The sequence below is a fragment of the Tricharina praecox genome (genome assembly GCF_024521635.1).
Source record: "Tricharina praecox strain CBS 144465 chromosome Unknown BZA05scaffold_16, whole genome shotgun sequence".
Classification (NCBI taxonomy): Eukaryota; Fungi; Ascomycota; class Pezizomycetes; order Pezizales; family Pyronemataceae; genus Tricharina; species Tricharina praecox.
Window position 1 is genome coordinate 781112 of NW_026250418.1, and position 26631 is coordinate 807742.

At 54.4% G+C, this 26631-nt stretch overlaps 5 protein-coding genes across 5 annotated transcripts; 2 read left to right on the forward strand and 3 right to left on the reverse strand.

Moving 5' to 3' along the window:
- Positions 1–3045: 3045 nt before the first annotated feature.
- On the reverse strand, positions 3046–4932 carry BZA05DRAFT_79651 (uncharacterized protein). The gene is made up of 2 exons (XM_051488646.1): positions 4362–4932; positions 3046–4299 (listed from the first exon to the last, which is right to left on the reverse strand). Exons 1-2 carry the CDS (start codon positions 4678–4680, stop codon positions 3419–3421), a joined length of 1200 nt encoding a protein of 399 aa, XP_051338544.1. The 5' UTR covers positions 4681–4932; the 3' UTR covers positions 3046–3418.
- A 252-nt stretch (positions 4933–5184) lies between these two features.
- BZA05DRAFT_446054 (Endonuclease/exonuclease/phosphatase) lies at positions 5185–6552 on the reverse strand (the record flags this gene model as incomplete). The annotated part of the gene is made up of 2 exons (XM_051487045.1): positions 5185–6416; positions 6477–6552. The coding sequence occupies 2 exons, from the start codon at positions 6550–6552 to the stop codon at positions 5185–5187; spliced, it is 1308 nt and encodes a 435-aa protein (XP_051338545.1).
- A 3449-nt stretch (positions 6553–10001) lies between these two features.
- BZA05DRAFT_401878 (uncharacterized protein) lies at positions 10002–12589 on the forward strand. The gene is made up of 4 exons (XM_051484041.1): positions 10002–10543; positions 10592–10704; positions 10769–11647; positions 11697–12589. Exons 1-4 carry the CDS (start codon positions 10015–10017, stop codon positions 12369–12371), a joined length of 2196 nt encoding a protein of 731 aa, XP_051338546.1. The 5' UTR covers positions 10002–10014; the 3' UTR covers positions 12372–12589.
- A 5076-nt stretch (positions 12590–17665) lies between these two features.
- BZA05DRAFT_430658 (uncharacterized protein) lies at positions 17666–19163 on the forward strand. Its single transcript, XM_051486163.1, has 2 exons — positions 17666–18588; positions 18645–19163. The coding sequence occupies exons 1-2, from the start codon at positions 17908–17910 to the stop codon at positions 18912–18914; spliced, it is 951 nt and encodes a 316-aa protein (XP_051338547.1). The 5' UTR covers positions 17666–17907; the 3' UTR covers positions 18915–19163.
- A 4319-nt stretch (positions 19164–23482) lies between these two features.
- Positions 23483–24437, reverse strand: BZA05DRAFT_401884 (uncharacterized protein). The gene is made up of 3 exons (XM_051484042.1): positions 24087–24437; positions 23824–24014; positions 23483–23740 (listed from the first exon to the last, which is right to left on the reverse strand). Exons 1-3 carry the CDS (start codon positions 24237–24239, stop codon positions 23632–23634), a joined length of 453 nt encoding a protein of 150 aa, XP_051338548.1. The 5' UTR covers positions 24240–24437; the 3' UTR covers positions 23483–23631.
- Between the last annotated feature and the right edge of the window lie 2194 nt (positions 24438–26631).

Below are 26631 nucleotides of genomic sequence, written 5' to 3' on the forward strand. Positions count from 1 at the left end.
CACAGGTTCCTGTCGCACCCATCACCCATCCCACCTTACAACCCTACAGCATGCCACGTCCTCGGGGTAAACAACCTGCCATCCCAGATAGCAGCCAACCTTCGAGTTCTCAGGTAGCTAATCACCCTCCCGAAGTGTACACGGACGCGCGAGAGCCGAACGACAACGACGACGCCGAGTCGATTGAAGAGGTGGCCGACTATGAATCTGTTCCAGATGCGTTCAAGAAGCGGAAGCGACGCATACGGTTGAGTCATATCTGGTTACCTGAGAATGGCGTCGAGCATGTTGCAGAAGATGGGGTAATACAGTGGAAGTGTCAACGATGTAGGCAATGGCTTCCGTCCGAACAGAGTCCAAAAACTGTGCTAATAAAATTTTCAGGCCCGCTTTCGGGGCCGAAGATGGTGGTGTTTTCAACGAGGACAACGAAGAACGCAATCGTGCATCTGAAGTCAAAGCATCGTATCGGACCCGATGGGGGAATGGTGGCCGGCAGCAGCATCACAGCACCACAGCAAACCATTGAAGCAGCTTTCGGCCGTTCGACGCCCAAGATTTTCTTCAACAAGGATCGTTTCAAGGAGCTCCTACTCCTGTGGATTGTGGATGCCAATGTTAGCTTCCGGATGTGTGAACAAGAGAGCTTCCGGACCTTTTGCACCTACATGACCGCATGTCAGCCCGACTATTCCGGGATCTATCGGGCTCTCCCGCAGAGTGTCGACGCAATCAAGCGGTACCTGCTGGCTTGGTATGAAGCTATGCGAGATGAGGTGAAGTCAAAACTCCGTTCTGCAGCCGCCAAGATTCATTTCTCCTTCGACATGTGGAGTGGGCCGAACCAGCACTCCTATCAAGTGATCGTGGCCCACTGGTTAGACGGCAGCGGTACCCTGCATGCGGCCCTGCTCTCACTGCATCGTTTTGAAGGAGCTCACTCCGGTGTCAACCAAGCTGACCAGCTATGGCAAACTCTTGAACTCTACGATATCCTACCCATGGTGGGAATGTTCAACGTCGATAATGCTGCCTACAACGACACCGCACTGGTCGAGATCGCACGGCGTTTAGGCGGGGCTGGCTACGCAACTTTCGACCCCGTTCAGGCAAGGGTTCGCTGTTTTGGCCATGTGCTGAACCTCGTCGTGAAGGCAATTCTTTGGGATAGTAAGGCCGTTGAAGCATTCGATTTGAACCAGATGGATGCGGAAGCAGAGCTGGGACCTATCCGTGATTGGCAGCGCAAAGGACCTTTGAAGAAACTTCATAACTGGCTGACCTTTATACACAAAACACCACAACGACAGGACACGTTTGTAGCAGTTGTCAGGCGTGTCTACCCCGACGAGACTGTTCACGTCGTCTTGCTTGGAAACACTACCAGATGGTCGAGCGATTACGACAGTATTATCCGGGCGATCCGGCTTCGTGACGCCATTGACGACTACATACGACTGGCTGTGCGACAGAATCTCAATGGTGAGAATCAGCGGGATGATCCTTTGGCTCTGGTTAACGACGAACTCCTACCGGACGACTGGGACTACCTGAAGCGCATCAAGGAAATCCTCGAGCCTTTCAAGAAGTGGAAACTACGACTCCAGACGAGATACAGTAACGGTTGTGTCAGCGACATTCTTCCCGCTATGGATGAACTTCGTAGCCATCTCGAGGGTATGAGAGTTCAATTCGGCAATGAACAGGCTGGCCCGTTGGGAAGGATGATAGATCGGGGTTGGTCTTTTCTCAATAAGTACGTCGCCCCCCTCATTTCTTTTTCTACCGTCATTTTAAGTTGGCTCTACTAACTCTCGCACAGATACTACACAAAGACTGAACTCTCACCAGCCTATGTGATTGCCGTGGCTCTACATCCGAATATGAAGTTTCAATACTTCCAGGAGGAGTGGAAGGAGAGGCCGGAGTGGATCGCATTTGCGGAGGAAACGGTGCAGAATGTATGGGAGACCGCATACAAAGGGTATACTAATGGCGGCGCCGGTGAACGGCGTCCATTGGAGGAGGAGGAGGAGCGGGACGTGGATGCAGAGGAGGACCTGACCAGGTGGGAGCGCAAGCTTCTAGCTGCTGCACAGGTAGCAGCGGGTCTGGACATGTTGCAGCGCTTTCAGCAGGAGAAGCAGGTTGTCTGGGTACGTGATGTGGTTGGGTGGTGGCATGAAAGGTTGTTGGATCCTCAATGGAAGGACCTTGCGCGGATGGCGTTAACGTACCTGACTCTGCCGGCGATGAGTGCCGAGCCGGAACGGGTGTTCGGCGCTGCGAAGCAAACACTCTCGGATCGCCGCTGTCGTGTGGGCGATGATGTACTAGAGGCGGTCGAATGTTTGAAAAGATGGCAGAGGGATGGGATAGTTGCGCCGACTCAGCCGGATGCGATGGAAATTGGGGAGATGTTGGCCGCGCTATCCGAGGAGGATCGGGTGTAGAATAAATGATTGTAAAGAGTACAAATTGCAACGTGTATACTTTATTGGCCCGACTTATCCCGACCCGACCAAACCATACCCAAATTTGGTCGGAACTGGCCTATGTAGAACACTGGTTTCACTCGGGGGCCAAAGTTCCACGTGGGGCGGGACTGTGCCGCGGCAGTTCTGTCGGTCGGAAACCGGAGTATCCCTTCGGCACCCTGTGGTACTCAGCTCTCGCAAACGGTTCGAACTTCGCGGGACCAGCTGTTTCTTGCAGGCCGACCAGAAGCACCGGAAAACACCAGACGGAACGGATAGAACGGATAGAACGGATACCAGCCGATACCAGCTGATACTAGCAGGCTGCTTCGTGGTCTCCGCTCCACGTGATCAGTTAGGACTCGGTAGAGTGCTCAGTACTCAATACTCTCGTGGCGATGTACCTACTTTCCAAGCTTCTAGATAAGAAAGTAGACGGGAATAAGGCGCAATGGAGTCTACGAGGCTTTGATCTCAGACCATGTGAGTGGTCTAGACCTACATCTACTATCACATGTAATACCGACACCGATTCACGACTGACAATGGGCCCTGCTTGCACACGAAGCCAATCCCTAGTGCATCTTCACCTCATCACCTCAGATACGGAGAACGAGGAGCCATCTAGATTCAGGAGGCATGCGCATTCACCACTGCTAGCATAACGATAGTACATTTCTCAGGCCCACATGAAATCTGCACGTAAAGTAAAGCAAGTCCGCAACAGCAAGAAAACCCCGAAAGAAGAGATCAAAGCCAATCTCACCTTCACACCCAGCCATCTTGAGAATTCGACAGACTATCGCAGACACATTGTAATCAGAACCAGTATTCACCTGCAAGAGAAAAAAAAAGAAAGAAAAAAGGGCCCCATGGCTTTCCCGAGAATCCACAGGAAGAAAAAAAAACGTAGAATATTCTGCAGATCAACAAGGACCAGCTTAAGCGGACTCAATCTTCTTCAGTGTCTCACGGAGCGCAGCCAATTCCTTCTTCATTGCGGCTGCTTCTGTGTCGTGAACGGCGTACTTCTCAGCAAGCCTGTCGAGCCTCTCATGGAGGGCCTTGATCGTATCATCCTTCTCTCCGATATCGGACATGTCCTCCTCGTCCTTGGGCTCGACAGCCTTGCTGTTTCCTCCATCGGAATAGGCAAGCCTCTGCTGCTCCAGCATCATCTCGACATCACGGATCAGGTCGGCTCTCTCGCGACAGGCGCTGAGCAGCAGCAGCCTCGGTTCAGTATCGTAGCTGCTGAGAACGCGGTAGTTGAGGCTGGGAAGGGTGGCTTGAACCAGGTTGTGGGCGGGGAAACCGACGCGTTCGAGGTCCAAGGTAGTGAGATAGATGACGACGTCCGCGGTGAGGACATTGTTGGTATGGTGGCGAGCCGGGAGCTGGTGACCCTTGTAGTACCTCAGCGTCAACTTCTGGCGAGTCACAAGGAGATGCCACAAGTCGTACAGAACGCCACGGATGATCTCCTCGGCGTACTGCTGGTACAACGTGATATCTGCCTCATCGAAACCGATCGAGGGGCCGGGAGCGAGCCTTGCGCCGACGAGGGCCGCGCAGCGGTTGACGACTTTGGCTATCTTCACGACGGCCTCGATGCCCGGGAAACCGGCAGAGGCGAGTGAATACTTATTCTCCTCCTCGTCAGACTCAACTGACTTGCGAACAGCCTTCTTGGTGGCGGGAAAAGCAGCAGCTGTATCATCCTCGTCCTCGTCCTCGTCCATTTCATCCATTTCTCCCTCATCTTCGTCCATGTCGCTCTCGTCACCAGCGGGCTCCGGGAGCCTAGCAGCAAGCAAGGCAACTGTAAACTTTGATCAGCACTGTAACATTTTCTCACAAACTTAGTGACGACAGGTAACAAACGTTTCCTCTTCTCCTCCTCCTGTGCAGTGACCTTCCTCTGGGCCTCGTAGACGGCAATGGCCTGATCAGCAAACGAGGCGAAGCGGGAGGCACCGTTGAAGAGCGGGTCGCACGGAAGGATGGCGAGGTAGATGACAGGCTTCTGATGCGCGAAGATCGAGTGCATGAACGAGGAAGTGCAGGCGAGCTTCACCGCGGTGTCGAAGCTGTCCAGAGACTTGTAGACATTCTCCACCAACTCGACGGGGAGCGCGAGAAGGGGGAAGGTCGGCTCTGGGCGGGTTCCGGTGAAGGCGAGCATCTTGTTGATTGGCGGCATTGCAACGGGAGATGTCTCTGGTAGATCGTGAAAGAGTATGGAGGAAGTTGGGGACCACGGTGTCAGTGTGTGCGGGGGGTGATGAGAGGGAGGGAAGCGTATCGAAGGGATGGTCGAAGTGTATGTGCCGCTAGAATTGCTGGCGTACTTCGAGCTTCCCGGTCACGAACCCTATCATCGGATCAGCGCGCTTGCCTCTTCTGCTTTGCCAAGCTGGAGAGGGTGACAGCCATAGAAGAGTACATCAAACATGCACATTTATGCAGTGTCCCGCAAATGGACCAAACATTTCTCGGCCAATCAGGCTTCCGTCCATCGAATCAGGACAAGCACCACGTAGCCATGGCCGCAGTTGCTGCTCACACTGCGAACGAGATATGTGTGGACTCCAGGCTGCTTCTGCATAGCAGACGTCACCTCGCCCGTGTCGTGAACCATTGAATGTTATGCCATGCTACAAGTACATTATCAACACTGCCCCTTCTCGTGTGTACACATGTCAGATCACCGCTTACCCCAAACAACCCCAAGGGCATCCACCTCGCTCCCTGTCCATCCCTGAAAGCCCACCAGTGTCCAGGTTCCTCCCGAAGGCGGAGTCCACACCTCGCACTCGCCCGTCCCACTGCCGGTCCTGACACTTCGCCCTCGATCGGTATCCACGGTGACCGAGAACACACCTCGCGACCCACCACTCCTGACACCGATGCAGACCTCGACACGGTTGATATTCTCCCCAGCGTCCAGCTTCAACGTCCGATCCCCGCCGCCGCTCCCTCCGTGCGGGATCTTCCTTCCGTCCGACATCGTGTACGCCACCTTATCCACCCGGCTCCCGCCGCGGAGAGTAATCGAGCTCACCACCGCCCTCGCCGTAGCATCCCCCCACGAGCCCACACTCCCACCCGTCGCATCGTTGAACCACGTACTATGCGTCCCGCCAACGATCCTTGGCCCCGCCCTCATCGACGGCGAAAGCTCGTAATCAAACACCGCCTGATTCGGAAAGTGATCGCTGAGCGGGCCACCGCTCGCCGTCAGGAACGCCGTATTCTGGTTGATGAAGTCCGTTGCTGCCAGCCTCAGGAGGCGGTTCCCGCGGTAGTGGACCTTATCGATCTGCTCGCAATCCATCCTCTCCTGCCCGGCGGGCACCGGGAAGCGACACTCGATGCTGCCGCCATGGCCGGGCGGATTCCCGCCGCGGAACAGCTCGACCCACACATCCGCTAGCCCGTTCTTCTCCTTCAGCAATCTCGCCGGGTCCTGAGACGATGTGTACCGCGTATTCGTATCCCCCGCGACAACAACCGCGTTGCCGAGCGAATACGTGCCGATGAAGTTACTCATCTGTTGGAACCCCACGGTCCGCGCCTGGAAATCGAGCTTGTCGTCGCCTGCCTCCGCATGCAGGTTGTAGAAGTCCACTACGACGCCGTCGTCGAGTTGGATTCGCATCGCCGTGAAGCCTTTGGCTGCCAGGCAGTCGCCGCTGTTGGGCCAGCAGGCGGCCCACGTGCGCCGTTGGTGGTCGGACCATGGGTACGAGGATAGGGCGTTGAGACCGTTGCCGAGCGGGACATTACCGCTGTGGGATGTCCGGTAGAAGTGTGTATCGGATGATAGCAGCTCGGAGTGGTAGCCGAAGTCTTCCTGGACGTGGACGATGGAGTAGTTACTCAGACGTTGCGAGATGAGGGGGGTGTTGACTGCAGGGTCGCTGCCGGAGATGGGTTCTGGCGAAATCAGCATTGGAACCATGGGGACAGAATAAAATGTGGCTTGTTTGTACATACCGGGCAGTCCAGCGACGTTGTAGGTCAGTATATCGAACGATCCGCTGAGTGCCTGGCCACTCGCCCAACCGCTCATGGCTCCCGCCGCCAAAATCGTACATATCGTTCGTATCGAAAACATCTTCGCTGTAACTAAGTGTCTTCACTTTTTCTCCTCGCCGTTTCACCGCTGGGGGAGGATACACTTTATACCCCCATAGTCGAGATTAAATCTTCGCCTGGCCCCGCCATGTGCCCAATCCGAATCCGTGGCCATGGGATCGCTACCCCTCAATTATTACAGTTACAGAGTTGCAGTTACAGCGTAGCAGAATGAGGTACATACCCGCAATCACTCGCGCGCTGGGAACGGACGCCCTATGACCATCCCTGTCGCGCGCTGATTGGCTCGCCACAGCATTCAGGACGGGGGCTCTAATAGAGTAAATTTCTTCCGACGAGTTGAGTCGCTACTCTTCTGCTCGAGGGGCAGAAAGGAGGAGGAGGAGGCGAAGGGGTTCAGTAGTGCCTACGCTGCGTAGGTAGGCGGGAGAGATCGCGTAGGGTGGGTGGGTGGGAGATTGGCTCTTTCGAGCAGAACATCACGTAGCGGGGGTTTGAGTTTGTAGATAAACTGTACTTGGACCTAGGTGAGGATTGCCGTTGGAAGGACTGGGTGACGAGAGGACTGGCCTCTAGGTATGATACGGGGCTCGAATACTTCGATGCTCGATGTACATTCCTAGTTCGGTGTTGTGTCTGGAGTACGATAGGTGCGCATGACGAAGTCATCCCCAGCTTTCACGGTCCACACTGCCACTCCTGACGACTTCCGAGTCCCGACACGGCAGGCGTCAGGGACGACCATATTCCAGCAGCCGAGACACCGGTATGTGAAGAAGTATCACAAGTTACAAGCGTCCTGCATATCTGTGGCCCGGATGATGAGCTCTTCGCGTGAGACCGTGGCGTGGCCTTGACTGTGGGCGTGGGAGTGGGTTAGGTTTTGTGCGGGGCATCAACGTCGTGTCGCACAAACCCGCCACTACCACGAGCCACGAACCACGGGTCACGGTAGGATTTTGTCGGCAGGAGTGGAGGGGAAGAGACGGGTTAATGCGAGGTAGGAGATGAGCTGCTGGACCTTTTTTATTTTCTTTCTGGCACGGCTGAGATGAGTAAGTAGGCCACTCACGTATGGTACACAACCACCCTGGCCGCTGTATGTAGTAAAAAGGGCCCCGTGTGAGTCGGTAGCACAGCATGTCGCAATAGGCCATATTGAGGAGGATCAGAGACCATCGCGACCGACACGGTGACGAGCAGCAGCTGCGAGAAATGGGCAAATGTGAGTACCGCCATATTGGTCTGCCGGAGTCCCCCGCAGAGGCCCTTATATGTCCGGAATGCGACGACTTGCAGCCTAATATTGTCTCCCCTCCCCGATTAGCTCGGGTGCATCCATCTGCAGCGCTCGAAACGAGTGAGGCGGCGTGCATACGCTGTCACATTCGATTCACGCCCCGTCTCTGTCGTCACCACCACCATCAAAACGGCGCTACCTACCACCTCGAACCCAGCCAGCAAATCTTGCCGTCTCAATCCCTTACTTCTCCCCTCACCTCCTATACCGCTCGTTCTCCTCGTATCTCGGGACTCGCACATCCGCCTTGCATTTCGTCTTAGCTCATTATTCTTCGACTCGCTCCTCCACCGCTGATCGCCCGATCGCCGTACAATGTCGTCTCTACCACACAGGCAGTTCGCAATCGACGCTTCCCAGTCGACGCCGCCCGTTCGAGACCAGCAGCAAGGCTTCCGATTCCCCCCGAGAGAGACCGACTCCCATGTACCAACCTCTCCGCCCGAGTTCGAATCGCCCCCTCCTCCGCGAAGGCGTGAGCCCGGTCGCTTCGATCCGACGCCCCACTCAAGAGTTCCGCAACCAATGTCGAACGAGAATTATCCGGGAGCGAGCTCGCATCAACTACCTTCGCGGGGTAATTCGCTCGAGATCACACCCAGATATTTGCAAGATGCGCTCGACAACAGGCTCATCGACAGAACGGGTCGGATCAACACCGAAGGAACGGGAGTAAGCTCGCCATCGGATGTGTCGTCGCTCAGCCCGAGTGAACCGGAGAGGATGGACGTACTGTCTATGGACGCAAGGGAGCAACGTGCTAGTCAGTACAGAATGATGCTGGGTGTACTCTCTCCTCTGGAGGAGGAGCAGAGGTTGAGTAATGTGCCGACAATATTCGACGTTGCTTCGAGACAGCGCGAAAGCCGTACGACAAGTGGAACCGAGCCTTCGTACGAAGTTCCGGGTTCTCATTCGACATCCACTCGCGCCGACGGTCCGCTGGCTTCCCAGTCGGGGAGACTTCTTGGCTCTGCGCCGATTCTTTCACAGACCGCTGGTGCTGCCGTCGGAACTGAGGTAATCTCCGGCAACCGGACGTTGGAGATTTCATCCTATGGCTCGGAGGACACCGCTCCAAGGAAGCGGCATTACGAGGGATGTATGCTGTGTGATCCTCTCCCATCACCTTCCTCGAGCGTGTCTTCTGCCGTTCCCGATTTCGACCCTCGAAGTCCCAGCCGCAGTGGCCCGCCTCCAAATGTTCCCTTGCCGGACTTGATTCTGGGGAACGTCAATCAGCCTTCTGACGGAACGTCAACATCAAACATAATCAACACGTTCAGACCGTACCTCGAGGGAGAAGTTGCTCCGGCTTATCCAGCCCCTGCCCCCACTCTGCAGGCGGTAATCAGCGACTCTGCTCCTCCGGATTACTTCAACTACCCAAGACAGGGTACGCAGCTATATGCGCTTCCTGACCACCGAGGGTCTCTTTCAACCTTGATGGAAGGAGACGAGGAATCTCATCAGGCAAGCCACACAGGTCGCCAATCTTCCCAAGATGCCGCGCGTATTCACAGTCTTTCAAGTGATCAGCACCGGCCTCACACTGCGACCACGACCGGAACGGCCTCTCATATAGCAAATCTGAGTCAGAGTTCGTTGATTGCTGGTGTTCCTCATTCCGATCCAGTACCTCCGATTCCAACCCGCCTTCATCCGTTCAGAGGAAAAGGGATCAACCCATTCAAGGCATCTCCCCTCCGCCTGTCTTCGATCGATGAAACGAGGCCTCAAGGATCGAGAAAGCCATCATGGCGAGGACTCTTCGGGAGGGAGGAAACTTTGTCGAAGGACGTTGTTGGGGCTAGCTCTGCGGACATAGAGCTTCGGTCGGTTCCCACGGACGCTTCTGGCACAAGACCGGCACCATTTTCTGCCGACAGCAACCGTGCCGAACATTCTCTAGCTGATCAGGATTCTCATGGCAGACCTGACCGTACCGGTGGCGATGCTGCATACGAGAACGTCGATCTCGAGAATCGATCTGCCGTCCCAGCAGCTCCGCCGATGCCCTGGTGGAAGAGATCGCTCACTCTAGCCGGAACGCCATTCAGCGGAATCAAAATGCAGAAACCAGGGAAGTGGGTGAAGTGGGGTCTGATTATGATCGGTATCATCGGGGCCTTGTTGATGGTTGTGCTTCCCATTCTCTTCATCGGATTTCCGGCAATGGCCCAGGCAGCGGTCGACAATGCCGCAGTTGATATCTCGTCGATATCGATCACTGGCGTCGAGGAGTCATCATTGAGGTTGGCCATGGAGCTCAGGCTCAACCCGTCGGAACCTATGAACGTGTTTCTAGGACCCGAGAATCTTCGGTTGACGACAAGAAGCTACAATAAGGGCGACTATCTGCCGACCAGGCGTATCAGAAGAAACCATCTTGCAGGACATTACTCCAACGATGAGACAGGGATATTGGGATACCTGAAGTTAGCCGAGGAGGAGACTCGAGGTAACGATGTCTCTGCTGGTGTGATCTTAAAGGGCAACAACAACGGTCGATTTGTCATTGGCGATGTCCGAAGCTGGGGCGAGATTCTTGAGCAACTCATCTTTCGTGAGAAGGAAGTGGAGGTTCAGCTTCAAGGAAAGGTGCAGGTGAAAACCGGTGGGCTGAAGGCGAGTTGTCAGTTGAAGAAGGACATCAAGTTACCTGGTGGGTTTATTCGGCACCTTATGACGGGAAAGTAGCTGAATCCGTTAGGAATTGGCGGTCTGAACATCGTTGTGACCGAATACGACATTCTGAAAACGGGCCAGGAAAATTTCACAGCGGTTTTCGAGCTAGGAAGCAAGTCAAAGATAGAAATGGATTTTGTGAGTCAAGACTCCCCTCCTCTCCTTCTCTACAAAACATTTCAGCAATCTAACAACCCAACAGGGCACGGTTAACTTCCAATTACTATACGGCGACACTGCCATCGGAACAGCCATGGTTGAAGACTTCAAGATCTTCAACGGCACCAGCAAGATGACCGCTCGAGGCTCTTTGAGCCAGGACGTCATCGAGAAGGATCCAAATCTTCTTGGTCGGTTCTTGTCGTCTCTTTTCTTGGAGACGAATCACAAGAAAGCGAATATTCTGTCTCTGCAGGGTGTGAGCGCCAGCGTTGGAGGCACCGAGATTGAGTGGCTTACACCAGCCATTCGAAGACTGCAGATTCCTCTTCCCGCAGTCGCTGGAGAAGCGCAAAAGATCATTCTTGAGGACTTCGATCTCGGGTTCTCTTTGGTGCTCAGCATTTCAATGACTCCGCGCGCGACGGACGGCTTTATTTCTAGCCGAATTAAGCTGCCATTCCCAGCTGGCGACTTGAACCCAGTGATCAAGGGAGTCAGTCACCGGATCCAACTGCATGATCCGAAGGGGAAATTATTTGCCCATCTTCTTCTGCCGGTTTATCCCGCTGCCGTCACCTTCGACAAAGAGGTTGTCGATTTCAAAGATGTCGGGATTCGGGTGTTCGACGAGAGGGCTTGGAGCGACTTCTTTTTGAAGTCCCTGTTCCGTGAAAAGAACTTTAAAGTTTCCGTCACCAGTAATATTACTGTCAACGTGGACACGAGAATCGGGAACGCTTCGGTTGAGAATGTCAAGATTGCTGGTACGACGTGGAACCTCGATGGATATGGCGGATTCACAAATGGCGGCCAACAACGCGTCGAGCTTACTGTGCGCGAGTTTGTGGATGCGCCGAAGGGATTTCTGAAGATGAGGGTCAACACGGAGATATTTGGAGCAGCGACTTTGCCCATTAAGGTATGCACCCCTTCAAATCGGCGGAGATGAATTTTAACAGCTTGAGCAGTTGGGTCCGATCAAGTTCCGGATGTTCTACAACTCGACTTCCGACCCTATGGGTCAGTTGGATATTCGCGCCTTTTCGCTTGCCAATGGAAGGAACAATCTCGAGGGATACCTATACATCGACGGCGCACGCGGACAGTTTGACAATTTCATGACGTCGTACTTCGCTGGCGGCGGTGTCCCCCTCTTGCTCGATCCACCCGATGCTTCGGCTCTCCCGGCCGTTACTAACGCACTTCGAGGACTCAATATCTCGTCCACGATCAATTCCCCTGGCTACTCTGGCTTTCTTCGTGGGGCCGACTTCATGATGTTCACCGATACTGGCAAGGGATTGATCACGCAACGAGTCGCGGTTGTTATTATGAATCCGCTATTAGTTTCTATGGCAGTGGAAACCATCGATTTATCCATGCGCGATAAAGGAAGCAACAAGTTGGTCGCCGAAGTCAGTACTATCGCGTTCACCAAGACGTGGATCAATCCGGGCGATAATATCACCGTGCATCTTAGTATCTACGGCGGCTATACGATTGCTGAGTTGTTCGACTTCTTTGAGACGGGATCTAAGCAGATGGAGCTCGACGGGATCATCGGTATCGGCATCGGAACCGTCAGCGCCAAGATTCGTGTCAACGTCGGCCGTGTTGTCGGACTGAATAATATGCACAGTTAATTGGTTTGTTGGTACATTTGTGCGGGTTCGGTCTGTTTGTCCCATGCGATCTTGCCGAGTTGAGTGGAGTACATACCTGGTTACAGATAATAGAGGCGGATACCTAGATCAACAATCTGAGCAACAAGCGTGCTTTTTCTGTGTTTTTTCGCGGGGGTTCTTTCGTCTCCACTCAGCAGCTTTTTTCTTTTGGAATTCTATTTTGTTTCCTGCATATTCTTTTCTTTTACAGATACATCGCTTCGATTCCGGCTGAATGATGGCGCAGGAGTAGGGAGTATTTCAAATGTGTGTGGTCAGATATGGTACATACAGCTGCGGACCTGCGGTGGTTCATACGGAATGGTTCATACGGAATAGGTGCGGAATAGGAGTGGGGCTCATGATGGATTTATTGTACTTGGATAGGGCTGTTCATGGCGCGGCATTAATGGTAATACTACTTGTTGGATCCACTACATTGTACTATGGTCAATGAATTTTAGATAATACATGATACTAGAGAATCCACGTGCGGCAGGAGGAATGGGATACCGGTATCGATGATAGTTACCGATGATCGAATACGTTGACTCGTTTCGAGTCAAGTCGGACGAAGCTCCAGCCAAGTTTTCGAGTACCATACCTCTCGGCGCCCGGCCATGCGTCTCCCGCCGGCCAGAGTGCCAGACGTAGACCGACGCGGACCGACTAACTATGGGCCCGTTTGGATGCCCTCACTTTTCAGTTCCATTTTTGGAGCTACCTTCAGTTCCCCGCCGGGGCACCGAATACTGTCCAGTTTCAGTTTCCTGAGAACTGTGAGGGGAACAGAGTGTTTGACAGTTCTCAGATTACTCAGCCATAAGTCTGAATAATAGGCTTCACCAGAACTTTAATAGTGGACACATTGTGGCCCCGCTTTTTTCTCATGGTTGAAGTTAAAATGCGATACTGAGTGGCGGCAAAGAAATGACCTCTCGAGGTCAGTACCAGTTTCGTCACTGGAGCCGCACAGTTTCAGTTTTTTTTTATTCAAGTTTTTGTGCCATCCAAACGGGGTCTCAGTTTTGTTTCCTCAGTTTCTCGAAAAACTGAGGCCATCCAAACGGGCCCTTAAGAGTAGACACATTATACATTATGTTGCCCCGCTTTTTTCTCTTCCCTGTAAATGAAGTCCATGGTTGAAGTTAAAATGCGGTACTGAGTGCTGGTGGTGAAGAAAAGACCTCTCGAGGTCAGTACCAGTTTGTTTCATCGCTGGAACCGCACGGTTTCGGGTTTTTTCCCTCAGTTTTTGTGCCCATCCAAACAGGGTCACGGTTTTGTTTGCTCGGTTTCTCGAAAAACTGAGGCTATATATCCAATCGGGCCCTATGTACTTCGTTCAACGTACAGTAGTTTCCGAATTATCTGTAGTTAACTCGGAGACACCGCTTGTCTAGACCCAGTACTAGTACCTGCCCATCACAGGGGTGCGCAAGGGACTGCTCGGCTCCCGTATCCCAACATCAAGAAGGTTCGGACACCCGAAGCGGGGGGAGCGAGAAGAGTTGGGAAAGCGGGGCGAGCCGGGAAAGCGGGGCGAGCCGGGAAAGCGGGGCGAGCCGGGAAAGCGGAGTTCGCTTTTCCCAGGCGCGGAAAGGAGGATACATATGGGGCGAGCAGCCAGAGCAAGAACCATAGCAATCTCAAGTAGCAGTTCGGGCTCGTATACCTTTGTTCAGTTTATGGGCCCGGTGGGCACTCCGATGCGCATCGATCATGTTTTTCACTACTTTCGTCTGCCGATGAATGGCCTTCCACCTTCATCCGCCGATGAATTGCCTCCACCTCCACCTTCGCCGCCGCCGACGAATGGCCTTCCACCTTCGTCCACCGGCGAATACCGCACATTGTTCGCGCGCCGACGAACCTGTCAGAATAACGTCCGGCGATGACGAGATTCGTAGCGGGGTATTCGAGCGCGCGTGATGTACCTTCTGAAGGGCTCGCTGCTGACGATATCATTGCTGTACCGAATTCATTACCTTCTTCTATCTATCACGTTCGATGCCACTCAAAGACGGCGAAAACTCACCAATCCCATCCACGGCAGAGAATAACGTTTTGAAATGGTAACGAGCCAACAACCAGGCTCTCGCGTTCATGGTGCACAACATCGCGTCGCGAACCGAGAACCCCACCTACCAAATCATAACGGTACAACTCCGTGACAGCACGTCGGCCGAGTACTACACCTTGTCACTGGCAAATAAGACAACACCGACAATCATGCCACGGAGGTTCTTGTTATAACGATGAGTGAGAGATTCGACAAGCTCGCAGAGGAGAACCGGGAGCTCCGGGAGCTCCGGGCGCAAGCCTGCATCGACACCACCTAAGCGGTCAAAACGGAAACTGACGGGGCCTTAAACACCCCATCGGCCGGCGAAGCAGCTAAGGAGCACTTCCCCGACATCGACTCTCATGCACTCGGAGCATAGGCAATCAGAGTCCGATTCCGTACGACCTGAACCACCAACACCTGCCGTGTGTGCGGGGCCTGCACCTCGCGACACTGAGATAGATGGGGCATGGAAGAAGGTTGAGAGGAAGCGAAAAGGGAAAGGGAAAGCGGAGAAGAGAGGGGCAGGACTTGGAAGAGAGGGAGGCGTCCCGTCGTGGGTTGATACTGCCCGCGGCAGGGGCGGCGTATATGTGACCGTCTTCAGTGGGAAAATCGCCATTCTCCTAAACCCCCACCCTCTCCTTCCCCTCCCTGACGGTTCCCCCACTTGCCCTCCCTTTGAGCCAGGCCCGCTGTTCTACGCTGCGCTTTCGGTTTTCCCATATCCCACACGGTTCAGAAGTTAGCCTTTTCCGAAACAAAACAACGGTGGGAGCAGGAACGCCAGGCCGCCAAAGGCACGCAAGCCCCATTTAGAGGAAGTGCCATCAACCCTTATCTGCAGACGGTGGCGAACTGTGCAAACGGCCGGATTGGAAGGATTGAAATTCACGTACTCTCCACCTTTTTTCGAGTGGGAGCACTACGAGGTGGCAACTGGTTCGGAAACTCTTCAAACGAAGGGACAGAGGAGAGGTGTGAAGGGGCGGGCATGCAGGCTCATTTTAGTCTTTACCGTGTATCTACATCGCTGGGACAGGCCGGGGCGGAGGGCAGGGAAAGCCACATCATGCTGCTCGGTGAAAGTCGGGTTGGACAGTGGCGTGGAAACGGGGGGTGTATGGGTTGATATTGCCATGATCTAGACAGGTCACATGCAATTACTGATTAAACAAAAAAAAAGCCGAGTACTACACTGCCATTCGATATATCGCCACACGAGTGGCCACATGCGGAATCGAACTCGACGAAACCACCATTGCATTCTTCATGATCTACAGCCTTCCTGACACGGACGAATGGACGACGTTCGCAAGCAATTTGAACATGAACGGGAAGGACAAAGAGCCGGAGACGATCCTGCTGCACATGGTTCTACCGAGCTTCTCAACTCGAACAACTACCACATGTGGAAGGCGGACATGATGGTATACCTCAGCTGCGAAAATGCACTCCAGATAGTGCTGGGAAACGAAAATCTCCCAGCAGCGAACGCCTCCTTCCCGATGAGAGAAGGCTACCAGAAGAGACTTGGTCTCGCCACCGGAATGTTATAATCATCGGTCGAACCGAGTAGTATCCGGGCGGTGATCAACAAACTCCCCGACCAAGAACCGGCTAGCGTTTGGGTAGCCCTCACCGCAAAGTTCGATACAGCATCGTCCCGAACCGGCCGCCTCGCTGCCTGGAGCCTTGCCCGCCTACGCCCCGTTACACTTTGTTGCGTCGCCTATCTCCACCTAGCGAACGGACACTTTCACCATGGCATCTCCTGGCCCCGAACCCGAAGTTCCGGAAATCCATGTCCGATGGCACCCGCGATAAACTGGAAGGTTTCGTCGCACAGCTCCGCCTGAAGCTATTCAGCGGCCCCGCCCACTACCCCACTCCCAACCTACGAATGGCATACGCCTTCAACCACCTCGAAGGACGAGCACAGGCCCACCGCCGTGTGTATAGACAAGTCAAGTAATCCAGACGATATATTTGACACACCTCACGGACGCGGACGAAATCATCACCTTCCTAAGTAACACCTTTGGTGACCCGGACCCAGCCGCCACCGCTCGTGCAAAACTCCAAAAGAACTCGACAGGGCCGGGGTGTAGTCCGTGTTGCGGTGGTCTTGAAGGGAACCTCTATCGATAACCCTCCTCAAGGCAGTGCTCGACACAAAGCTCATCGACGGTAGTTCCCTGAAAGACCACCTCAACGCGAACTGCACTCCTGCCCTGTCGAGTTCTTTTCTACCCCTAAGTATGCCTCCCTCGTCCAGCACCAGACGAAGAGCGGATATTTCTATGCGTGCGGAATTCGGGGCTTGTGCATTCATTGCCTTGTGGGGTCGCGGGCAGTGGTGGTGAGTCATGATGAGTGTTTCGGTTCGGGCAGCAAGGATATTGTAGAGTATGATGTATACACCACAGTAGATAATGTCTTTCTTTCTGTCTTTCTTTCTGCCGGGTTTGAGATGAGCGGGGAGGGAGCGGGGAGGGAGTAGGGAGGATGGACCCGTGTCGGACTCGTCGGCACCGGGGTTTCTTCATACCTCGACTGGCGCGGGCGGGCAGGAAAATGAGTGCGTTGGTTTGCCATAGTTGAGACAGGCAGTATGCGAAATTAAATTGATGTTCTCTCTCTCTCGCTTTTTATGTACAATACAGTAAAACGCTACATAGTGCTTGGAGCCTTGGAGTAGAGTAAGGACCCCTTGATATGCGGCCGGGGTCCGGTAACGTAGGTACTCTATATCCCAGTGGTGCGGTACGGATTCGCGTGATCCGTACGCTCACCGACGCGCTGTCGGAGACAGGTGAAGAGATTTGAAAACTGGGAGACTCCTGTGCGGATTTTCGTTGTTTCTCGGTATGCACTCTCTGGGAACAAATGCGGCTTCCCCCGCAACATGTACGGGAAGGTAGTACTGATTGGTGGGCTACCTAGGGGATCACCACGTGCTTGCGTGAAGAGTCGCGTGTGTTCGGGGGTGATCTGGACGATGTATCTGTTTGGGGCGCAGTTGTGAGCCCGATATGATACTATCTACTAGATATGTAAGCAGCATGCTGGATCTGAAGGGCCGAACCTCTTGAGACTTGTCCAGCCATGTCCACAACGAAATTCGAATTCCCGGTCAATGGCCATGCCGTATCTATTTGTATTACGCTAACGCGCTACAGTTACCAAGGATCTACAACTGTGCTATCGTTCCTGCATATAAGGCGAGCAGTTCCCACCGGACATTTCAAGCAATATCCCTTCACCGGCCGCGGTCGGCAGGCTGATGCCAGCACTTGGGGGGGCCAACGCTTGCTACTCTGCGCCGCCCAGAGGGGGCATATAAAGTGGCAGCGCAGTCTCGCTGGGTAGCAGGTGCCCACTGCTCAGCTGAAAGGCGCCATTCTTTCACCGTCTCCATTCTTTTTTGATCTCGATCTCGCTCACACAATGATTCTCTCCTTGGTCCTCCTCGGCTCGATGTTGGCCTCAGTCGCGTCCGCGGCGCCAGCCTGCAAAGCGCAAGCACCAAACGTCTTCACCCTCCCCGGCAACGCGAGCTCGCCCGAAGGCGTCGTGGTGCAGCACGGCACGCCGTACTTCTACACGACCTCTGCGGTCGACGGGACGATCTACCAGGGCAGTCTCCACTCCTCGGTGATGACACCGTTCATCTCCGGAGCGGAGTACAACATGACGGGCGGCCTGGGCATGAAGATCTACGGCGACCACCTGTTCGTCGCCGGCGGCACCAACGGCGCGCTATTCGACTTCTCGCTGTCGTCGAAGACGCTGCTGCACAGGTTCTCTGGCATCACCAACGGCTCGTCGCTGCTCAACGACCTCGCCGTCGTCTCCGGCTCCGGCGACGTCTACGTTACCGACTCGTTCCTACCGATTCTGTGGAAGGCCGGCGGGCGCAGTGTCCGCCGGGACAAGTGCGAGCAAAAGCTAAAGCCGTGGCTGGATCTGAGCGCAACGGTCGACTACCAGCCCGGGAAGGTCAGTGGCAACGGCATCGTCGTCATGCCAGGGAAGAGGTTCGTCGTGTTGGCGGATACGAACGATAGTAAGCTCTACCGCGTGTGCTTGCTCACCAAGGAGGTGGTCGAGATCGGACTGAACGGCACCGTAAGCCCCCCCTCTCCCGCACATCGACGGCCGTGCCACCTACTGACCAGACGCAGATCGGCTCACCCGACGGAATCCTCTACGACGCGCCGCACTTGTACGCCGTCAACGGCGCATCAATCGACGTGATCGAACTCAGCGCGCCGTATCTGAACGGCACGGTTGTCGGAAAGATCGCGAACGACCTGCTGTTGAAGCCCAGTACTATCGACTTCGTGCAGGGACCCGGCGTGGCAAAGAAGGAGCTCCTTGCCGCTAACTTCCAGGCGAATGCGGTGGAGCCGGTGCTGCCGTACTCGTTGGTTAGGGTGCCGATTGAGTATTAGGAGGAGGGATGCGTACTTGGTTTTCGGGAGGGAATCGGGCGCGTCCAGGCAGGGTAAAAGGTGGATTCCGTGATGGAATACCTAGTGCGGGCCCAGGCAGGGCGAAAGGTGGAAAGACTCGCCGATCAGCTAATAGAGTACTCTGCTCGAGTCGGATCACCGTAATATACATATTCTATTCTCCGGCGACGGCACAATCTTCCTTCTCCCGTGCCCCAGCAGGACCACCTCCTATCGTGAACTGTGGCGTTAATTCCGTCGTTTCTCGGTCTCCCCGCCGCCGGTGGCCCCCAGCGCTCGGGGATCGATCTAGTCAATGGTGGAGCTATGTACTACTAGTTCTAGGCCTTAGTAACTAAGAAGAGTTCGATTCCTTATCGATTGAGCTACGAGAGTGCTACAGTGTTACAATGCGCTGCGTAATTACATCAAGCGTGCAGTTGCAGGTTCGTCCTATAAGCAAGACTGCAAATTTGGTCAACTTCGGTAGTAACTACTACCTACGTGATCTTCGACCGGCGGACGGCTGCAGTATCACTACTGAAAGACTTCCGTGCTTGCAAAAACCGGTGCTCACTAGTACTTTACAGTGTTCTCTATCGTTTAGTCCGAACGGTCGTTCGGACGTGATGGACGGACAAAATACTAGACGGTCCGAGCCTAGGACGGACGGACGGTTCAGTCCCCATCCGACGGGTTGGTCCCCGTCCAAGTCACGTGAACATGACTCGGCTGATTGCTGATTTCCGAGCCCTGATATCCTACGCGCCACCGCGTCAGCTCATCCCTCATCGCTCCACAAGCTGTAAAAAGTAGCAGTGTTTTGACTCGGACGCCTGAGGTGCGGCGCCCGACCCCTTTCACGGCGCTCTAGGCACCATATCTCACTCGGCTACATAAGGATGACATCGAAATCAGGGTTTTACACAAGGCTTGGTGGACGGCCGTCCACTGAAAAAACCTTGGTCGTCACGTCATAGGCTTGGACGGACGGGAGGCACGCCGTCCGTCCTCGTCCGAGGCTCAGGACGGATGGACCGGACGATAGAGAACACTGGATGCAATGAGATGAGATCTGGCTAGTTGGACAGGATAGGGTCCTTTTATGTGAGATCCTAGCCGCCTAATAGGAGAGCAAACATGAACGACTAGAACATGAGATAAAGAGTAAGCCACAAGTCGGCCATGTAGAAAGACTAAACACGTGACACACATCGAATAAGCGAGTGACCAACCATGTAGGTAGGCACAATCAACCAACCACGTGACAATCAACACCGGGTAGATAGCGAGTGCTCACGAATTTTTATCGTACTGCGGCCTGCGTCCGTTCAGATCACTCGACGATCGCTTACGTATCACTCGGTACTTACCATCCGAGGCCGATCCCGAAGCCTCTCGAAGCACCCCGAAGCCTCCCGCACCGACACTCTGACGGAGTAGGTAGTCGGTCCATGCCGGCCCGCGTCGGGAGCTCTGGCGGGGGGGGGGGGGGGGGGGGGGTTGACCGTGGGAGATGCGTGGCCGTGGCCGAGCGCCGAATACATACGGTATGAATACTCGGCATCTCGGCTGGGGCATCGTCCGGCTCGACTCGACTCGAAACGATTACGCGGTGCGGTCACCGGTTTCATCGGTACCGATATCCTATTTAATACCCTCGAGCTCTAGTAGTAATTGCTCCGTCGGGCTGGGTGGGGAGAAGTATTCCTCCCCGGGGAGGGCGTATGTCGCTCACATTCCGTTAGGCATTGCGTGTTTCAGCCGTCAGCCTGTCAGCCTGTCAGGCGGTACTTAGAGCTATATGTAGCTGCAAATATCCCGCGGCATTGTCGTTGGGATGCAATTGCGGGATAGTAACCATACAGCCGCCAAGCGGCCAAGGTATGATCATTGCTATGTACTCTATATATGCTCATTGCTATGATAGTAGCCGGGGAGACTGGCTAGAAGGTACTTTAGTTGGTAGTCTTGAATGCCAACTACAAACTACAGTGACCCTTCAAGTGGAGACTCGCTTCGATGCCACACACGAGCTCGGAGCTGTATGGCGGGGCCGGAGAATTCCGTGGATCCGAAACGGTCATGACAGCAGGACTTCCCCATCCCACCTGCACGCTCCGTAAGACGGCCGGGGCCTGGCATGTTGCATTATGCATACAGGTACTGCTATGTAGGTATATAGACTGTATTATGTAGTATGTATTGCACAGGACTCGCGACTTGACAAGCGCACCGGCAGTCAGGTACGGCGAGTTTTCACCGATCGTACAGCGTGGCAGCTTGACACTCCCGGCCGGTCGGCAGTTCTGTCGACGTCGGTGCTGTACGCTAGGTATGTGACATGTGTGACATGTGCCGACGGCGCGGACCGTTGTTAGCGCAAGTCTCCACGTGGAATATCTACGGCAATGCGGGGTCCGCGTGGCTGCCATGTGGAGTGCGGGAATTCGTGCGGATGTAACATGACACATGTACTGTACCGTACCATGCACACGTCTTTTCCCGGCACTAGGCAGTGCTATATACAAAGACGGGGACATACGCGGAGTTCCTGCAGTGGGGTGGTGGTGGTGAAGGACTGTGGACTGTGGGCTGTGGACTGTGGGCTGTGGACTGTGGGTTGTGGACTGTGGAATGTGGAACCACTCACGTGCGTGTCAATCTCGCAACCGCTGCTGTAAGTACTGTAGAGTGATGGAATGAAGTCCGAGGTCGGTGGTCCTATCACTTACGACTGTGAAGCCTCGCCTCGCCTTTGATGATGGTGATGATGATTTATTCGCCGCCAGGAGTCTATGGCCCGAAGCTTCCATCCCTAATTTGATCGAAGACTTACCAAGCGGACCACCACCCCTCTCCGCCAGCTGCAGATGCAGCTGCAGAGTGGTGGCACGGACAATCCTCCGAAGCAATCGCTTGCCAACGTCGTGCTGGTGCTGGAGCTGCATGCATGAGGATGTCGTTCGAGAAGGAGAAGAAGATTCTGGGGTGGCGAACTGTGGAGGCGGAGATTGCGATGGTCTCATCTCGTTTAAATAGTGAGTGCTCGTATCGAACCGCCCCTACCTGCCAAGCCAGGTAGAATAACTGCTAGTACGCGATCGTCGGAGATCGCGGACATTCTGCGTGGTCGGAACACCAAGTTCCAAGTTCCAACGCTCCTTCCAGAGCCTTCTTCGAGCGGGAGCGGATGGCGGGGGCGGAACACCACTCGGGGCGATTGCTTGTCACCCAGAGTAGGTACAGTACATACGGCTTCGAAAACCACGACTTTCAACTGCGTACCACGTGCAGTGAAAAAACGCATATCGTCGATCCGACGACATTAACTTTTACCTAGCGAAGCCTCCGCATTCTCCAACCTCCCTATCCTCGCTCGCGTGTGGCGGCAAAGTCGGTCCCGCTGGAGCCTGGGTGACAGGACGTTGCCGGTCCCGTAGCTAGGACTGTATTCCCTTCCGTAGGCCCGGCAACCGAAGATATGGGGTAGATATTAAATGCCTGAGGCCTTGTGTGGGCCGACTGCGCTCGGCGAGATGTCCGATGGCGTGGACGGGAACAGGCTGTGTGCAGAGTTTTTACGGTGCGGTGTCGTTCGCAAGTTACCGGTAGAGCGATGGCAGGCGTAGGGAGTGTGACAGCGTAGGCTCACCAAGTGCACACACCAGGTACATATCCAATATATCTCCGACCCCGGATCATCCATCCATCCATCCAATACTCTAGTTAGGCGGCACCTCCTACTGCGTGCATAACGCACCCCGGAATATAGCCTGTGTAGGCTCGTTATACCCAGTAATTTCTCCATAGTATGTATTCCATAATATGTACTCCATAATGTGTACTCCACCCCCGGATTCCGACTTCAGCCGCGGGACGGTGGATGTAGGACGTACTTGTGTGTGTAGGACGACAAACACATGGCTTGCATGGTAGTCAACGGAGAGTATATGTAGTACGCGCATTGAAGCGGGGCGCGACGACATCAGCGTAAGCTGATGCCAATGGCGATATAGCGTTGCATTCCCTTCGTGCTTGCAGTTGCCAGTAACTACGGAGTTCTTCTAGGACTTCCGACTCACGCGGGGTACGTACAGATTTATGGAGGAGTAGACCCAGGATAGAGAGAGAGGAAAGCCGGGCAGACGTCTCGCTGAGTCGCTGTTGGCGAAGGTGGAGAGGAAAGGACTTGAGCACCCGCCTGCGATATCGATAACCCAACGAATCGAGGCGCTGTGCGGTATTCCATGCTACTCTAGAGCAGAGTACCCTAATTATCAAAGTGTATACCCCGCTCCAAGCTACTCTACCACTCTACTCTACCGTAGCCCGCTTCCCACCAATTGCGCCCCAGCTTTCAAACATACGACAATGCGACATCGGCACGAGCCAGAAATCTCGTCGAGTCATCAGGACGCTTCATGCTTACATACGACCTCATTCCTTCCCGGTCCTTCTTGTCGACTCCCTCTACGTCTGTATAGCTGAGGGAAGGGGGCAGGGCATCACGGCACTCGGGCTTGGAAGTTGAGGATCATTCACGGACAAGCGATAGGACATTTTCATCGCGAAACGTGAAATAATTCTTCATTCATTCGCGCGCGAGTATAAATTTCAACCATAGTCCCCTGCCGCCCCGCTACATACAACAAACTGTTCGCCACACACGCCGATCGTGTCCAAGTTCCGGTTTTCTGAGCCACAAGGACACTACCTAGCTCTGGATGGTAACCGTCGTCGTAACGGTGCACTGCGGGGCCGTCGTCACGGGGGTGGTGGTGGTGGTGATCTGGTAGTTGACGCTATTGCCAGGATCGTAGTATCTGTAGTATCGCAGCGCAGTGGCTCCTCCGTCAGCTCCGCCCATTGCCATGGCTTCTCTAGCAGTATCTATGCAAGTACTCACGTAACCCCGCTCACGACGTATTTGATATAGAACTGTGTAGCGCCGGTAGCGGTACCAGAGAACGTCCAGGTCTCATAGCCATCCGAGGCAGGGCCCGAGGCGTACGCCGCCGCGAACGCCTGCGCCGTGGTCCACGAGCTGCCCACGGCGTACACGACCGTCACGGCTTTGGAGTAGGCGATGTTTTGGATCTTTTCGACGGCGTATATTAGCACGAGACGAAGGAACGGGAGAACGGGGGACAGATGAATACGAGGACGGACCTTGATGGATCCCGCGAGCACATTGTTGCTAAACGTGTAGGATATCAGCGACACCTGTGTGGCGCGCTTCTCGAGGGGTGTGGATGCATCGGCACCCGTTGAGAAGGACAGCAGTAGGACGAATAGAAAGGAATAGAGCTTTAGGAGATGCATTTTTCTTCTTCTTCTTTTTCTTTCTGGGTCGCCGAGGGATACGGTATCGGTTCGAGGGGAGTGCTAGCAAGCAGAGTTCCGGGTTGGAGTTTTATTGTCTTTATGTTATGTTACGGGGACGAGGACGGACATGCGTTGGGGAGGGGAGGGGGGCAGCCAATTCACATCCCCCACACGGGAGGAGGAGGAGGTCATAAGCCGCTCGTGTGTAGATGGAAACATGAGCATAATGAAGGGCTGTGAACATGGATACCACCTTGCCCGAGGCCCCGGTAGTACAAGGCCGGTTCGAAGGTGCAATCAAGGGCTACTACCGTAGTAACTAGGATGGCACGAGGGGCATTATGCGCGTCAGCTCGATCATATAAAACGTTTACAACGTTGATGGTTGTGTCGGACAGATGTCCTGGCATCTCGTCAGGTCTCGGGAGATGGGCGTACAGAAGAACATTCCTCCACGCGAGGAGTCCACTACTGAGTCTTCTACAGAGATGGGAGTACAAACGAATTCTCCACGCGAGGATTCTGCTACTATACAGATGGGCGTACAGAAAGAATCTTCCACGCGGGGTCCACGTGGAATCTGGATGCATGACATGCAGGAACTCTTACTACATATTGCCATTGCTTACCCACAGCGCAATACTATATACGCAATATACCTACGCAATATATGCACCCACACCATCTACGGAGCGGGATTGCGCTTCCAGAACACTTCGCACTGCCACCGCTCGCATCTATCGTGCAACCAGGTCGGTATGCATAACTAGGAAGCGCAACTGCAATATGGTTGAATGCCGCCGCTCACATGGCGCTCACATGGCGCTCACATGTCCGTCCTTCTCGGCCCGCATGCATGGCGCATGGCGAGACAAATACAGAAGCTTGGGCAATACGATCGATGTCTGTGGCTTCGCTCCGCCCCATCTCGACGCCGGTAAAAGTGCTCCTCAAAAACGGAAAATCACGCAGAGATCATCATCGTCATGTGGTATGCGCTGACATGACGGGCCTAATTACGGTGCCGAGGGCTGTGAAATGGAACGGTGAGACGGAACGGTGAGACGGAACGGTGAGACGGAACGGTGTTGTAGGTATCATACGGTGGGATGATGACGGGTAGGTTTGTAGTAAGTCCTACATACCTCATACCTGTAGGATAACCATTGTACCAAGTCAATCGAGCGTTTGGGGATGAGCCTGCTTTCGCTATGTGGGCGTTTCTGCGTGCGGAGAAGAGCAGTCTCCGAGCTGGCAACCCAGCCGGAAAACGACTGAAGACAAGGGTGCATGTTGTTTGTATTTAGATACAGGCATTTTTTGTAGGCATACCTATAACCATGTCCGGTCCGGTGACACCTGGAGCACTATGAATCGCGCGTTATTGCGATACAATACGCACGTGTGTGGGTACATATCAGAACTCATCAGAGGAGGGAGATAACTACCGGTATACTTGCGGATATATAGTCGGTACGACGAGATCTGCTGGTTAGTTACCGAGAAAGTGCAGTTCTCGAGAGCAGAATCCGAACGGAACCCACCCCCGCAGTCTACTCCCCACCCCCGCAAAATAGATTGGAAGGCGGGGAAAGCATGCAAGCAGCAGGAGCGGTCGCGGGGTGTGGAGTGTTTAGCGCGAAAAGAATACTCCGCGGCTATCGGTTGATTGTGTCGTGTACCGTACCTGCCTATCCGTGTGCAGCCGCAGGAGACAGACAGACAGGGGCAGGCAAAGTGCAGGCACAATGCACACACAAACACGTGTCACAGAACATTCCATGCGTGCGGTCCAAGAACCCATTGCATGCAAGGCACCGATAACGTCACCGCAAACACCCAGCATCACGAGCAGGTGGAACCACCTGGCAGACATGGACAGTTACCAGTAGCACATAGGTCGATACGTGGAATTCCAGTACCAGCTGCTGGGGTCGGGCCGAGCGCGGTCGCGGTCGCGGGAAATCGTGGCGCCTCGATTGGGCGGCCCTGCGAGGGTTCATCCCAGTGACACACGCTAGCCGGTCGCGGCCACGCGAATAACCCGAGCGGATAGGCGGACTGTACCACACTGGACTACTAGTATAGAGTACCATACCGCAGAGTCCGCAACTCAAACGGTTGTAGATTCGTAAGGCACATGGCCTTTTCCCCTGATCCTTCCATCCACCCACCTACTCACACACACCCGACTGTCGCTTCGCCTCAAACGTGGCCGAACCGACAGATGGCTGACTGGATGGCTGACAGCCTGACTGGATGGATGGCCTGCCGGTCGCTCCTGCTAATTTCGTCAGAACATGGTGCTGCAAAGTCGGGAGCTCCTGAATCTTCATGCATGCCGGCGGTGGGTGGAGAGATATGCCGTGATGGGTGAGCTGGGAGATGA

What these genes read in the sequence shown, in the direction of transcription:
- BZA05DRAFT_79651 (XM_051488646.1), bottom strand. Translation starts at nt 4,680, where the DNA reads ATGCCGCCAATCAACAAGATGCTCGCCTTCACCGGAACCCGCCCAGAG. An exon ending in GGAGGAGGAGAAGAGGAAAC is followed by an intron (nt 4,300 to 4,361) that starts GTTTGTTACCTG and finishes CAAAGTTTACAG; the next exon opens with TTGCCTTGCTTGCTGCTAGG.
- BZA05DRAFT_401878 (XM_051484041.1), top strand. Translation starts at nt 10,015, where the DNA reads ATGGTTGTGCTTCCCATTCTCTTCATCGGATTTCCGGCAATGGCCCAG. An exon ending in GAAGGACATCAAGTTACCTG is followed by an intron (nt 10,544 to 10,591) that starts GTGGGTTTATTC and finishes TGAATCCGTTAG; the next exon opens with GAATTGGCGGTCTGAACATC. An exon ending in CAAAGATAGAAATGGATTTT is followed by an intron (nt 10,705 to 10,768) that starts GTGAGTCAAGAC and finishes ACAACCCAACAG; the next exon opens with GGCACGGTTAACTTCCAATT.
- BZA05DRAFT_430658 (XM_051486163.1), top strand. Translation starts at nt 17,908, where the DNA reads ATGATTCTCTCCTTGGTCCTCCTCGGCTCGATGTTGGCCTCAGTCGCG. An exon ending in AGATCGGACTGAACGGCACC is followed by an intron (nt 18,589 to 18,644) that starts GTAAGCCCCCCC and finishes GACCAGACGCAG; the next exon opens with ATCGGCTCACCCGACGGAAT.
- BZA05DRAFT_401884 (XM_051484042.1), bottom strand. Translation starts at nt 24,239, where the DNA reads ATGCATCTCCTAAAGCTCTATTCCTTTCTATTCGTCCTACTGCTGTCC. An exon ending in TGCTCGCGGGATCCATCAAG is followed by an intron (nt 24,015 to 24,086) that starts GTCCGTCCTCGT and finishes GCCGTCGAAAAG; the next exon opens with ATCCAAAACATCGCCTACTC. An exon ending in TACGTCGTGAGCGGGGTTAC is followed by an intron (nt 23,741 to 23,823) that starts GTGAGTACTTGC and finishes GCGATACTACAG; the next exon opens with ATACTACGATCCTGGCAATA.